This window comes from Ictidomys tridecemlineatus, chromosome 6 (assembly GCF_052094955.1).
Source record: "Ictidomys tridecemlineatus isolate mIctTri1 chromosome 6, mIctTri1.hap1, whole genome shotgun sequence".
NCBI lineage: Eukaryota > Metazoa > Chordata > Mammalia > Rodentia > Sciuridae > Ictidomys > Ictidomys tridecemlineatus.
The window spans coordinates 174135645-174149110 of record NC_135482.1 but is presented as its reverse complement, the minus strand read 5'-3'; the positions used below and the strand labels follow the sequence as shown (position 1 = coordinate 174149110).

General features: G+C 43.8%; 1 protein-coding gene across 1 annotated transcript in view; it reads left to right on the top strand.

Moving 5' to 3' along the window:
* Positions 1-1317, top strand: part of LOC101964060 (cilia- and flagella-associated protein 337-like) — a 46313-nt gene extending 44996 nt beyond the window's left edge. The window contains exon 19 of the mRNA XM_078015957.1: positions 1086-1317. Within this exon, the coding sequence (XP_077872083.1) occupies positions 1086-1317 (232 nt within the window). The remainder of the gene's footprint in view (positions 1-1085) is intronic.
* The last annotated feature ends 12149 nt before the right edge of the window (positions 1318-13466 follow it).

The following is a 13466-nucleotide window of genomic DNA, read 5'->3' as shown; positions in this document are numbered from 1 at the left end:
AGCATTCAGATTTTAGGTCTCAAGTTTTGATTAGATAATTGTCCATGAATACCACCAGGGTCAGTTTATTTAACATTCCATCTTCAATATTTCTTAAGGACCACTCTGTGCCAGGCACTGTACTGTGATACAAAACTGGGCGAACAATCATGAGGACAAAGGAATCTGTGTCCTGAAGGAGCTCACACCCCACTGAGGGACCAAGGGGTCTTCAGGACCCAGCACTTCAGTGCTTGGCTCCCTTCCCCTTGACAGGAGGGGCACAAGGCATTGTGGGAACTTGGCCAGGGAGGTTGGGAGGGAGGCTCCCCACAGGGAGGAAATTCATACACCTAAAAGATGAGTAGGACATGGAAGAGCTGCTGCCATATAGATTAACCCTGAGAATATTACGCTAAGTACAGTGAGCCAGTCACTAAAAAACAAATGCTGCACCATTCCACATATACAAAGTTTCTAAAATAGTCCATCCTAGAGATGAAAGTAGAATGATCTTTGCTAGGGGAGAGGGGAATGAGAGGTGGTGGTTTAATGGATCCAGAGTTTCAGTTTTGCAAGATGCAAAGAGTTCCAGGAGGGAAGTTCATGATGGCTGCACCAAGGTATGAAGATGTTTTTAATGCTCCTGAATTATGCACTTAAAGTGATTGAGATGGCCAATTTATACAATGCATATTTTACCACAATTAAAAATAAAGAGTCGGGGCAGCACCTGAAAGAGCAAGGACCCTGGGCAAGGTGGGGATGGGGGAAAGTCCTGGGAACTTTGAGGAGTTCCTTGTAGATGAAACAAGTCAGGGGGGCGGGGGTTGGGGGCAGGGGGAAGTGACAGCAGCAAGAACAGAACTATGAAGGGAGAGACTTGCAGGGGAGAAGCAGATGGCTTTCTAAGGTGTTTAGAAATAGCCAGGAGGAAGGGAAGAGTCAGTGCAGCAGACCAAGTAGAAGGGATCAACATAGTCTGTGTTTTTGCTAACGGAAAACTTCTGTGATGCTCAATTTAAGGTTTCCATTGAAGCCGATGGTGGCAGGGAGACCCCGGGTTACCGGAGAATCTGCACACTAACTTGGCTCTTTTCCACCAGGCTGCTGCCAGCACAGAGCAAGCCTTACCAGCAAGTGCCAGAGCCTGCATGGCCCAGCATTTACCAGACCCTCCGGTGCCACGAGATCGCCTGCCTGTCAGCTCCTGGGGAGAAGCCAGATTTGTCTATCATTGGCTCGGAAATGTCTGAGGTCAATTTTCTCATGCAGGAAAGAGAAGGAAGTGGAGCTGCCCAGAAGGAGCCCGGGTCCCGGGGCACTTTCCTTGTCTGAGCTCTCAGGGTCTCCGCTGCTATTTTCTCTTCTTGGCAAAAATTCTTCTTCCCTGTGTAATCATAAGGTCTGAATGAGATTAAGCTTTGCCCGAGAGGAACAGAGAAGAGTGAAACAAGGAATGATTTCAGCCAACATGGGCTTCTTCCCAAAGCAATTAGACCTTGAATTTAAGAGAACAAATCGGATTTGAGGTTTTCCTTCCTTGGAGGCCCTCATTTCACAGAGTGGGAGAATGGCTGCAGCGAGTGGCTCCAGAAGCAGGTCCACCACAACCCAAAATATCACGGACACCATCTTCTTACAGGTGGCCAAGGACAAGAAGAGAGTAAAATAAAAATAGAGTTTTGCGAGTTTGCTCTGTGCCGGGCAGGCCCTGTTGAAGAGTGTAGAGGTACTATCTCATCCATTCCTAAGAACAGCCCTCTGAATAGATACTGCTGTCCTCTATCTTACCAACAAGGAAACGGAGGCTCTTGAGAAGTCAAGTGACTTGCTGGGGGTTAGCAAGGAAAATGACACCAGAGAATCCAGAGTTCACCAAAGATGCTGACTCTCAGCCTGAGAATAAAACCAGAGAGCCAAAATCATCTCCTTTCTAAAGAGCATCCTGGAGCAGCTGTTTAAGCTGGGAATGATCTCAGAGATCTCAACAGCAGTAGAGAAAGAATAAGAACAGGGTTTAGGATAATAGGCACTTCCTGAACTCATCCCTTTACCAAAGTTGTCTTAATCCTCACAGCAAGCCGAAGGAGGTGCATCCTATTGGACAGATGAGAAGACTGATCCTCAGGGAGATTAAGGATTTTGCCCAAAGTTACACAAACAAAAATATTCAACACATGAGCAAGGCCCTGGGGTTCAATCCATGGCACCACCAAAAAAAAAAAAAAAAAAACCCTCAAAATTGAAACCGTAGTTTGACCTCAATTCTGGGCTAGAAATCTCTACCTCTAACTCAAAATCATCATATTGGCAAGTGGAGGTTTTGAGGTCCAGAGACCCAAACTGCAAAGATAGGAAGTTTCTTGGTTCCTGCCCCAGTCCAGAACTTTCCAGTACCTTCTCCCTATTCTCTGGTTGGACCCACCTTAGACCTGGGCACAGAGGCCTTGCCCTGGCCAGGCTCCTCCCCAAAGGGCAAGGAGTCCACACAACCCAGAAGAAGTGTCCACCCAACTGCCCACCCTTCTAGACCACAGTCCTGGTCCTGGAACCTGGAAATCTATGCCCAAAGTTCACCCCCAGAGTCTGTGCAGGCTCCTCCCAGACCCATCCATTCAAGGAAGGACACAGATCCCCAGGCCCAGAGACTAAGAAGCAAGGGTTTGCTGAGGAGCAGCCGACACTGGACAGTCTGGCTGGGGTGGGGGTGTCCCTGCAGTGCACATGAAGGCCCCCGTGGCCCAGAAAGCAGTTAGGCGTGGAGAAGAAGAACAACGTGGGGGCTGAGAGCCAGGGCTGGCTCTCCCTGCATTTGCGATGGAGCTTTGAGGACTCTGAGAATTCAACATCCAGCTGGCCTTCGGGGGCCTTCTGGTGTCTCTGGTGTAGGAGGAGAGAACCTTCTGCATCTGATAAATATTTGTTGAACAGTTTGTTAACTTGATATTTAACTTTTAAATACTGGGCCTCCATTCATACCAATCCTCTTTGGGGGCCTTTAAAATCTTAAAAATGAACCCACCTCTACTTCCCTTTCACTGCTGAGACTCTGCTAATCTCTCACTCCACGGCCCCTATAAACACCCCCTTGCGAAGAACGCAGGATTCTCACTGGGCACATGTTAGGAGCCCCCACACCCACCCGCAGTGTGACCGACTTTCAACAGACCTCTGTATTTCCAGCAGTCCGTGGTGAGATACGGCCCTCCTTCCCAGCAAAATTGCTCATTTTTCCCCCAGGGATTTGTCAGACCCAACTGGCTTAGAATGCAGCTCCTGGCTTCCCAGCAGGGTATTCGTGGGGCAGCCTCCACATCGGGGGGACTCACTGTTGATGTTCTCCTGTGAGGGAACATCAACAAAACAGCCTAGGCAAGATGAGAGATCTGTTGGCTTCCAAAACCATCGGAAAACTCCCCCCAGGGACACAAACCCCGTGGGGACCGTCTTTCTGGTCTCTTGCCTTGTGTTACTCTTTCTCTCTGCAGACCAGTTCTCTCCACAGTGCAGAAAAACATGGCCACCAATGTCTCCAGATGGCTTTGGCAGCTTTTGCTCCACGGAGAGACTGGGTTTGAGTTCTCCTGGGTTCCAAGTTCCAAATCCCTGGCCAGAGGACTTGCTGGCACATCTTGGGTCAGTACTTCACTTGACCCAGCCAACTGAGGGCTCCTTAAAAACGGCTGCCCTCAAAGAGCCACGGGGATGTGGGGACCCCGACTTTGTTGGGAGAAGAGGAGGCTGGGCGCGTAGATAATCACGGACGTTTCTCCTGAGGCTGGACAATTGATCTCCCGTCGCCACAAGACAGCCAGACCGTCCCTCCCTCTCCCCTTCCAACCCTTTTTTCTTCCTTTCTTTTCTTTGTTCCTTCCTGCTTCGTTTTGAATGCGCTTTGAGCGGGTCCCTGTGTTGATGTTTTGAAATTTAACTTCCTTGTGAAGCATTGAGAGGGTGGAAACGAATCTGACTATGGGGATTGGAAGTGGAGCTTTGGCAAGCTGCTTGGGATTGGAGAAGATCTTTAGAGTCCCATAATGGGGTCCGGTAGCTTTATGAGAAGAGGGAACAAGGGGCTGGGGTTGTGGCTCAGTGGTAGAGCGCTCGCCTAGCACATGTGAGGCCCCGGGCCCGATCCTCGGCGTCAAAATAAATAAAATAAATAAAATAAAATTGTGTCCAACTACAACTAAAAAAATAAATGCAAAAAAAAAAAAAAGACAATGAAGAAGAGGGAACGAGATCAGAAAGCACTCTTAGGTTTGTGGACAGGCATGTTCTCCCTGTTTCTTGCCATATGATGTCCTGTGTCACCGTAGGACTCTGCCAGCAGAAAGCTGTCACCAGATGTGATCTCTCACCTTTGGACAAGAATCATGAGCTAAAATAATTTTTTTTTTTCTTTCTCACTTACCCAGGCTGTGATATTGTGTCACTAGAAAACAGACTAATACCCTTCCTTCTCCCTCCCTCCTTCCCACATGCCTTCCTGGTTTGGGTTTGAATCCTGGCTTTTCTCCTTGCTGAATCCACACTCCAGAGGCCTAGGAAGGACCTGACCATAGGATTGCCACCAACTTGCTGATGAGCCTGAGCACATTCCTTTCCCCTGAGCCTTAATTCCCTCCGCAGTTGGTTCTATAGCAAGTCTCCCTCTCTCGCCAGACTTCAAGCCTGCTCAATAGTCAACCTAACTTTTCCTTCCCTCCTTCTCCTAAACCTGTATCCAGTGGGTTTCTCTCTGTCCTATGGAGTGTGTGCATTTCCAATCCTTGATCGTGGACCATGGCTCTTAGAGTTCCATCCTCGGGTCATGGCTGCCCACCAGGACAATTTTCAGCTGAGAGACCCGTGTGGAGGCTGTTTTGCAGGGGCCACTGTTCTCTCCACTCACTGGTCTTTGGAGGAAATAAAACCATTATGGGAAGCCAGTGATGTTCAAATCAAAACCCACATCTGTAAATCATGCCAAGCGGAGTTCTAGGTAGCTCCAGATCCAGGTCCAGCCTTGAGGGAAGAAATTGCAGCCAAATAGTGAAATGTCTGACTTTTCCTTCTTCCTGCCCCCTTCCCACTCTCTGCTGCTGCCATCCAGCTGCCAGCATCCTGCTTTCTCACCTACCCTCATGTCCATCAAAACAGGGGCGGGAGCAAAGTCCAACTATTATCCTCAGTTCCCCGAGTCAAAGTGGAGGTTTGTGGGTAGAAGTGGGATTCTCTGAAGAAATGAGTTTGGGAAATGAAGGATTAAAGAAATTTCAGTAGTTTTCATTTACCTCAGTACTTCTCTGAGCTCTTTATATCTTCTGAACTCTTTATATGTGGGAAACCACTAGGCAAAGAACCGTTTCCCAAATTTACTTGGCCAGAGAACCCCTTCTCCAAGGTGCATCTTGTAGGATGAGTGTTCCAGGGACTATGCTTGGGAAATACTATTTGAACTGCAGCCCATCTGCATTTGGAGCAGTATCCAAGCGCAGACGGGTTGCAGTTCACATAGTATTTCCTGCTCAGGCTGCGAGCCTATGATAACTCCAGCTCACTCCCTGGGAAGGCACCTACCACAAGTTACCCCTAGAATTCACTGACCCAGTAGGTGTGTGGCAGCACAGCCTGTGTGCACGGTGGTGAGGTGTCCCAGTGTTCCAGAAGCCCAGTTGTCCTGAGTTATCCAGACTGGTTACTCAGTGCTTCCCAATTGCATGCGATCGTCCTCTCTGCAATTCCCCTCTTTGGATCCAAGTACTTTCAGGTGGGTTTTCTTACATTTTACAACGGAGTGACCTGGTCAGTAGAGGGAAGGCAATACCTCCCCTCTGAGGACCAGGGATAAAGGTAGAAAAGAATGTCAGATAAGTAGGTGCCCTCGGGGAGCAGGACCAGACCCCAGCAGCTGGTGTGGGAATATATCGTCTCAAATGTGTGCACATGCAGGACACACATGCCATACACAGGAGGAACAGCACAACTGTAGACTCCAGATGTGCTATTCTAGATTTTATTCTTGAGGCTCTTAAGCAGGGGGAAATATTTGCTCCTAGATATATGCCATCTAATTCTGGAAGGACAATACGACTCTAATCAGTAGATCACCTCTGTAGCTGTTTTAAAGGTTAGTTGACAAATACTCTCTACATAATCTATATTAACCTTCTGGTTGATGGCCATATTTAGTGCTGCTTTCTGATATAAATGGATAGGCATTCTTTCTGGCCAGAACTTGTTTATTACTAAAGAACCATCTTCTAATTTCTTTGACAAAGCTATCCTTAAGGTAAAATGCTTATGTTTAGTAACTTAAAACTTGCAGTATTTTAAAAGTGTCAGGCTAATCAGGGCAAATGAAACATACAATCTTTGGTTGTACCCAAGAATTAAAAAAAAAATTGTTGTAAAGTACATTTCATGGGACAATTGAACCTGTTAATAGTATTGGGTCAATGAGAGACTTCTTGGGTGTAATGATGGCCTCTGTTTCCAAAGGAGAAGGTCCCTATTCTGGGAAGGCACATGATGGGGTGGGAGCCTGGTGACTGGTCACATGTTCACCACACTATTTTTTTTTCAGCTTCTATGAATAAAAAGGTGGTAGTATTAAAATAAGAATGCTGTTGTGGCATTTGTTGTTGTTTAAAGGGATAGGGATATTACTAAAAGTTGCAGAGAGGTTTTCTCATGTTTGTGTGCAAATTGTCAGAATCAAAATGGAGTTGCTTCTGTCAAACCATAACCCAAATCTAAGCAAATAAACCCAGGAGGTCATGAGGAGGGATCTCATGCATGTAAACCTGACACCAAGAACTATCACAAAAGACTCTACAGGAACACATCCTTGCACAAAGGCTACTGCAACCTTATACAGAAAATACTTCTGGGATGTTTGTCCAGTAACTCTCTTCAACCATGGACTGACACCACCCCTGTTATTGATCCCTGGACTCTCTGGTTATAAATCCCTGCGGCTTCAGATTCATGTTTCAGAACTAACTTATGCAAGCCTCTTCGTTTTGCCTCCAGAAGTTTCCTCTCCTTAGAATACACCCATCATTTCCATGGCATGCATGATACTCATTGCTCTGCTCCCAAATTATTCTCAGATAAATACTATTATTCTTTAGGGACTCTGTTTCTTGGGCTGACTCTAGTAAACCAAATGATTCACAAGCCCCATTGGTAGTTAGCCTATCTTTGGGATTGGGAAAAATATTGCCATTTGCTCTGGACTATGAAGTCACGATTCTCCAGAGATGTTGTTGGCACAGTTTGTCTTTCAGAATGTTCCCAGACCCAGAAGTGGGCAGCAAAGAGGTAGCCTGGGGTACCCAACAATGATAAATAGACCTCGGGTTTCCAGTAAACCCACAGGGGCTGGTTGGTTCACTGAGCAGGAAGAAAGGCATGCTCTGACTGCCTGGTGGTGTCAATTTAAAAAGTCACATTTTCACAGAACACATAAAGGGGGGGAGGCGGTAAAAACAAAACAAACCAAACAAAACACAGTGTGCTTGTTTGCAGTGGTATCAGGGAGGGGTGAAGATTAAACACGGATGTTGGGAAACAAAACTAGTGACAGACAAGGAGCTGGAGCAGTGAGCGGCTCTCCAGGGACGGCCATCCTAAACCTGGGTTGGGTGTCCACTCTGGGCTAAGATCACAAGCTCTTATCGCACATATGTCTTCAATCTTCAATAACTAACTTGAGGAGGCAGCTGCGGGGTGGCTAATGCCAAGGCCACGTGGATTGGGAAAAGTGGAGCCAAATGTAAACCCATGTGTGTTTGATTTTAAAACCAAGCAAGCTTGATCTACTGCCCAGTACTCCCTCCTACTTAGTTGGGCCAGTACTGGGCACATAGGGAGTTGCTTCTCCCTTCTCTGTACTTGTTTGTATTTTATGAAGTATAAAGGCAAAAGTGACTCTCATGGGCACATTGGTAGGTGCACTAGTTTGGACTTGGTTTGTCCCCACCCCCCCACCGTTCGTGTGTTGGAGGCTTGGTCCCCAGAGTGGAGATTAAGAGGTGGTGGACCCCTAAGAGGCAGAGCCTATGGGACGTCACTGGAGGTGCTGTTCTGAGAAGGGATTCCTGTAGTTCTTGTGGGACCCTGGTTAGGTTCTCAAGAGAGGGTTGTTACGAAAGAACGAGATAGGTGCCGTGTTGGTTTCCCTCTGGCTTCTGGTCTCAACAGTGATCTCTGCCTCTCGCACAAGCTCCTGCCGTGACACCATCTACCATGATGTAATACAGCCAGTGGGGTCCTTGCCAGCTCTGGTGCCACGCTGCTTGGACTTTCTGTCTCCAAAACTGTGAGCTAATTAAAGATCTTTTATTTTTTTTAGAAATGCTTCTTTATTATTGCATTATAGTTATACATAAGAGTGGGGTCCATTGTTATATAATCATATCTGCATGGAATATAATCTGCTCCATTTCAGTCCCCAGCACTGCCTCTTTCCCTCTCCTCCTCCCTACCTGTTCTCCTACTCTTCTTGTCTTCTGTTTATTACTTATTTATTTTTAACGGGAGCTTTGTAGACGTGGAGTTGAAATGCACTGATATATCCACATACGTACATGGCGTAATTGGATTTCACTCTGAGGTTCCACCCTTTCCCCATCCTTCCTCCTTCCCCCTCAATTCCCTTCCTCCACTACACTGTGATCTCTCTTCTATTTTCATGGGATACCCCCGCCCACTTTTCTTTCTTAATTTTGCTCTAGCTTCCAAATATGGGAAAAAGCATTTAACCCTTGACTTTCTGAGTCTGGGTTATTTCACTTAGCGTGATGTTCTCTAGCAATTCCATCCATTTCTCTGCAAATGTCATAATTTCAGTCCTTACGGCTGAGTTAAACTCCATCATGTATTTATACCACATTATTTTAATCCATTCATCTGATGCCAGGCACCTGGGCTGGCTTCATAACTTGGCTATTGTGAGTTGCACTGCTGTAAACATTGATGGGACTGTACAACTAGAGTATGCTGATTTTGGTTCTTTGGATAAATACCAAGGACTGGCATAGCTGGGTCACATGTTGGTTCCATTCCTAGTCCTTCATTCAAAGAATCTCCACGCTGCTTTTTGAAGTGGTTATTCTAAGTTGCAGTCCCACCAACAATGTAGGAAGATATACCTTTTCCCTGACATTCTAACCAGCATTTACTATTATTTGTATTCTTCATTATTGTCATTCTTACTATAGTGAAATGAAATCTCAGTGCATTTCACTGATTGCTAGGGATAGTGAACATTTGTTTCATGTATTTATTGGCCATTGTATTTCTTTTTTTGAGAAATGTCATTTTAGAGCTTTTACCAATTTATTGGGTTATTTATTTATTTTTTTGGTATTAAACTTTTTGAGTTCTTTATATATTCTAAATCCTATGAGGAGTAGCTGGCAATGATTTTCTTTCATTCTGTAGCGTCTCTCTTCATGCTTCTTTCTTTTGCTTTGCAGAAGCTTTAAAACTTGATGCCATCCCACTTAACTGATTCTTAAATCTCTTTTCTTTATAATGCACCCAGCATCAGGTATTTTGTTATAGAAACAGAATTCTTGTTCTTGTAGGAAATCTCTAGGATAGTATGTCTGTGCAGATAGTGAGGAATATGTTAGTCAGTTTCATATTATTAAAATGAAATACCTAAGATTAACTAATAAAGAGAAAAGGGTTATTTTTGCTCAGTTTTAGAGGTTCCTGTCCAAGATTGGGTGAACCCATTGCTTTGGGTCTCTGGTGGGAATGCCAGATGGTAATGGTGGGAAGCATGTGGCAGAGCAAACTGCTACCTTATGAGCCACGAAGCAAAGGGAAAAAGGAAGAAGGGGCTGGCCCCCAATCTCCTTCAAGGGCATGCCACAATGACTTATGGACCTACTGCCAAGACCCACCTTCTAAAGGCTCCACCACCTCCCAATGCACCCACCTAGGGACCAAACCTTTAACAGTTAGACCTTTGGGGAACATGTATCCTAAACAGAGTGGGTGAGAGGTGATGTTGGTGCAGGGACGATTTCCCCAAGCAGAGCAGCAGTCCAACAGCCTTCACTCCACTGGCTGCACAGTGGTTCACTCAAGGCTTCAGTGAAGAATTACAGAAGCCAATAAACCAAAATACACAGATCTATGCAAAGGGGAAGTGGCCATTTGACATAAATCTCTCTAATGAGGAGCCAAAAGATATATGAAATTGGGTAACTTAAACATCTATAGCCAACATGAAAAGGCTAAGTATGGAAAAAGTGTAAATAAATGAGTACAGCATTCATTCATAGAACTGAGCTTCAGAAAAGAAAACCTCAAGTTCTTAGATCAAAGTCTCCACATGGGACACCCACCTAGGGTCAATAGTTCTGTGGTTCTTGATCTTGCATGTCAGCCCCATCTAGGGAGCTTTCAGAATCCTGATTCCCGAGTCCCATGCCAGATCAATTAAATTGCAATCTCGGAAAGTGGATGTTGGAATTTTTAAATTGGCTCCTGAGAAATTCTCACATGCAGTCAGCCAGTATGGACAAACAGCTCCTAGTCCAGTGCTATACTCGTTTTGATATTTTGTTTTATCTATTTTCTTTAAAGAAAAATACTGGTCTCAACCAGGTTTACAAAACAACAAAAACACTGTACTAAGAATCTATATTTGGGGAAGAAAAGCATGAGTTTAGAAAACTGGATACAACTGGGTGAAGAATTAGCAAATCTTTACGTGGTCCAATTTTATGGGTGATTTCAGAGAACAGACTTTGAACCTCCCATGAAGTTCTCAATGATGTATTTTAGTCAACTTTTATCATTCCCCTACCAGAAAGTACTAGACCAGGGCTTTGGAGACAGTTAGACCTAAGGTCTTCTTAACTTTATTTTAACTTGTCCGATCATGTCCCACCTGTAAGACAAAAATAATACCCTCTGGAGATTATTGTAAGGGCACCATGAAACCATAGCATTTGAGGGGCAGAATAGTCTGGACTCTTGTAAGGAAATTAAGCAACTTAAGAACTGTTAAATAATAGTCTAAGAAAATGGAATCATCAAATGACTGGAGAAGCTAACGTATCATACAAACTTATGTACAAACCACATGCTAATAAGAGACCCAAACATTAATTTTTTTAAAAAAAAATTTATTTATTTGTTCTAATCAGTTATACATGACAGCAGAATGCTCTTCTATTCATTGCCAAACCTTAATTTTGACAGGTTGACTTATGGGAAGTTCCCAAGGTAAGCACAACTAGACAACTACAGCACATGTACCAGGGCCAAGAAAGACTTCTCATCCTGCCCACAAGAAGAGCTTAATCATGTCCTAATTATACAGTATTCTGAGACAGTGAACCCCTCTCTCCAAATATTAAAATTCAGTCTACCCAGAAAAGTGTAATGTGGTCTCTGCTTTGATTCATGAAAGTAAGCAATACTCATTCTTAGCAACCAAATACCATCGGCAAGACAGAAGTCTAGATATAAATTGACAAAAGGCTTATAATGTAGAAAAAATATTTTGAATGTGGCTCACAAAAAAGTAAATTATTGAGCTAAAGTTTAGTTTGGGGCCTTAACTAACTTCGGATAGGCAATTTTGTAAAGAGTCATTAGTCAAATAATTACACATGACACTTTTTGATGAACCAGGACAACCAAAATCAAGTAAGCACTGGGGATTTTACCCCCTAAAACTAGTTAATCATGACTTGGACACAAACAAGTAGTCCATAGTCAGGAAGGACAAGACTACAAGTTCAATTGTGTTTACTGTGGTTACTAAAATGACTGGCCATTTTTAGAACTATTTTTAGAAATTTTGAAAATTAAATACAAAATTGAATCCTTTTCTAAGCAGAGCATTTATATAAACTGGCATACATCTGGGGGATTCTAGGTGGTAACTACACATCACAATTGAGCCAGTGATATTGTTATCACCCACATGAGGATATATTTTTCCCCGCATCCCAAAATGCAGTTCTGAGTTCTCCAAACTATAGCCAGTTGTCATTTTTTTGAAACACTAATTCATCTTCACAGAGAAGCAATACTTCAGTTTCTAACATTTAACAAGGACTAATTTAGGCCAGATTCTTCCTTCATTATCATCAGATCCTATTTTGGATTGTCATGCATAATAAAATTCGGACATCTTCTCATCTATTCAGTTTTTTTGTTTTAAAAATGGTATTTTTTAAAATACCTTTATTTATTTTTATGTGGTACTGGGGATCAAACCCAGTGCCTCCCATGTGCTAGGTAAGCGCTCTACCACTGAGCCACAACCCCAGCCCATCATGCATCCAGTTTTGTAAAAACCTTTTTTGTTACAATTCTGGATCCTACAGGACTGCTGTCTTGCAGCCAAGGCTTGGTTCCAGCCTGTCCATGCTATTGGGAAGTGGCACAACTTTTAATATGGTGGGGCCTTATGGAAGTTAGGTCACTGGGGGTGGCCTTTGAAGAGTGTACATGGGGACCCGAGCTGCTCCCATGACTCTGCCTTGCCACAGACTCAAAGGCAATAGGGCCATGTGACCATAGGATTCTTTGAGCCAGAAAAATCCTTTTTTTAAAGCTGATTTTCTCAACTATTTTGCCACCGTGACTAAATGGTTAACAGTAAGCTTCCCAGCTGTGGTCAGAACTAATAATCTATTTTTACACTGGGTAAAGTATTAATCTGAGTATATATTAATGTACATTAAAAAAATGAAACAAGAACTTACATCAGACACATATATGACCAGTTGCTTGGCCTAGAGGCATAGGTTTTTAAATTTTGAGTAGATGATTTGGGGTTATTTCAGTGTCATCCTATAACTCCTAAACCTCATTGCTTGTTTTGAAGATTAGTTATTCTGTTTTACGTGAATTACATGATGAAGTAGTTATGAGAGACTGGCTATAGTTACAAGATAAGGGAGAGTTGACTTTAGTAAGTAGCACACACTGCACACCATGGCATGGTCATCTAACCTAGAAGTAGGTGTCTGCTTCCCACCACATGCAACACTTCAACTTTGTCCTTAGAAAATGACCAGATAGACAAGATTCACTGCAGCGATATTTAGAATAGCAAAATTGAGAAATACCTAAATCCAACAATAGTGGGATTGGTTAAAATAATTTTAATAATGGAATTCATCCAGCTGTGAAATTATAATGCTGAACTATACTTACTGAAAACTCTTCCGATATTTGGTCTTTTTAAAACACCCCCTTGCTGGATCTTGTTGTGCATGCCTGTAATCTTTGTGGCTTGGGAAGCTAAGGTAGGAGGATCATAGGTTTGAAGCCAGCCTCAGCAACTTAGTGAGACAAGGTCTCAAAAAAAAAAAAGGGGGGGGGGGCGTTGGGGATGAGACTTAGTTGTTAAGCACCTCTGGGTTTGTTCCCTGGTACCAAAACAAAAAACCACCATCATGACCATCATGTATAATAAATATTCACACACACAAAAGAGTCAGTTTTTTTAAGAAATT